The 1632-nt window shown below is 41.0% G+C and overlaps 1 protein-coding gene across 1 annotated transcript; it reads left to right on the forward strand.

The window, feature by feature from the left end:
- Window positions 1–507: 507 nt before the first annotated feature.
- LOC141590426 (uncharacterized) lies at window positions 508–1077 on the forward strand. Its single transcript, XM_074411020.1, has one exon. The coding sequence runs from the start codon at window positions 508–510 to the stop codon at window positions 1075–1077; it is 570 nt and encodes a 189-aa protein (XP_074267121.1).
- Window positions 1078–1632: the final 555 nt, after the last annotated feature.

Here is a 1632-nt window from a genome sequence, read left to right on the forward strand (position 1 = left end):
ACACACTCTTAAACCCTAAATCTAACCTAATGTCAAGCTAGGGTTTTTATGAAAAACGAGACATATGAGCCGTGTTGCTCTCGTGTAAGCTTAATGATATAAGAGAGAAAAAAAAACCTGAGAGAAGCCATGCACGGCATGTTATGCTGCCATTGATGCTGTGCCATGGCCAGGAAATCAATTCAACAGAGACAAAGAGAGATGACTCTACGTGGGAGGAGCATCCCCCCAGCGTCTGAGGTGAAGAATTCGGAGGAACTAGTAGAAGAACAGGAGGTTTCAGAAAGCCCTAATAATGTGATGAATGGACCTAATGTCGAGATGGAAGGGAAAACAAAGAATATTCATAAAGTGGTAGGGATACCAGAGCTTGTAGTAGAGACTGATACTGAATCAGATCAAGAAGAAGAAGATGAGGACGAAATTATTGAGAGCGAGGAGGAAAAGGAGACTGAAGAATAGAGTATTGCTACTCCAGAAATTGTCCCTGAAACAGGGAGTGAGGAGATGTTGCAGTTGGATCAGGAGGATGTTGCAGATGAAATAGAGTATTGGCAGCAGGCTGTTGTTTGTTTTATCTTGGGAGCCAACCCACCATGGGATATAGTTGAAGGTTTCATAAGGAGAATCTGGACGAGATATAATATAGACAAGATTTCATTTATGCCCAATGGGATATTCCTGGTTAGGTTTAAAACGATGGAAATGAAAGAGAAGGTCCTTGCATCAGGACACTATCTTTTTGATAACAAACCAATGATTGTGAAAGCATGGGAGAGAGACATGGAGATGACTAAAGAGGATGTGAAATGTGTTCCTGCGTGGATACGACTGCACAGGCTGCCTCTGAAGTTCTGGGGCAAGGGGTTACCAAAAATTGCAGGCATTGTAGGTAAATATGTCAAGAATGATACAGCTACTGAGGAAAGAACCAGACTGGGGTTTGCTCGGGTCATGGTAGAGTTGGTAGTTGATCAGGAGTTGCCAGCCAAAATAGCATTCAAGGATGAGCATGGGTTAGTAAATCAAGTTGACATAGAATATGAGTGGAAGCCTATCAAATGTTTGAAATGTTAGGGCATGGGGCATGATCAGGAACAGTGTAGGAAAGACAAATTGGTTAAAGATAAGAAAGTGACTAAGAAGGTATGGAGACCAGTTGTGAAGAATGCTAATCACACGATCACAACATCAGAAATGCAAGTGGTTCCTAGCAAGGCTATTACCTCTCCTTCCAAGTTGCCTAAGACCCCAGTCAAGAGATTGGTGTTACTGAGAAGGGGAGACAGTGAGCAGGAGAATGAGAAGAATTGGTATAGTAGGGAGACTTTTGGTGCACATTCATACAAAGAGGTACTTAGGTCACCTGGTAAAGCTGGTGCAGCTGGAAATGGTAGTGGTAACCCTCTTACTTTATCTAATGGATAGTATAGGGTTCTGGAATGTTAGGGTAATGAATAGAGTTGGTAAACAGAAGGCTATTAATTTCTTTTTGCAAAATAAAGGAGTAGGTCTTTTTGGCTTACTAGAAACAAAAATAAAGAGCAAAGCTTTTCATAAAGTTGTAAATAATTTCAATAATTGGAGTATATCTACTAATAGTGGGTATCATAATGGAGGTAGGATTTGGAT

Source organism: Silene latifolia, chromosome 7 (assembly GCF_048544455.1).
Source record: "Silene latifolia isolate original U9 population chromosome 7, ASM4854445v1, whole genome shotgun sequence".
Classification (NCBI taxonomy): domain Eukaryota; kingdom Viridiplantae; phylum Streptophyta; class Magnoliopsida; order Caryophyllales; family Caryophyllaceae; genus Silene; species Silene latifolia.

What these genes read in the sequence shown, in the direction of transcription:
- LOC141590426 (XM_074411020.1), top strand. Translation starts at nt 508, where the DNA reads ATGTTGCAGTTGGATCAGGAGGATGTTGCAGATGAAATAGAGTATTGG.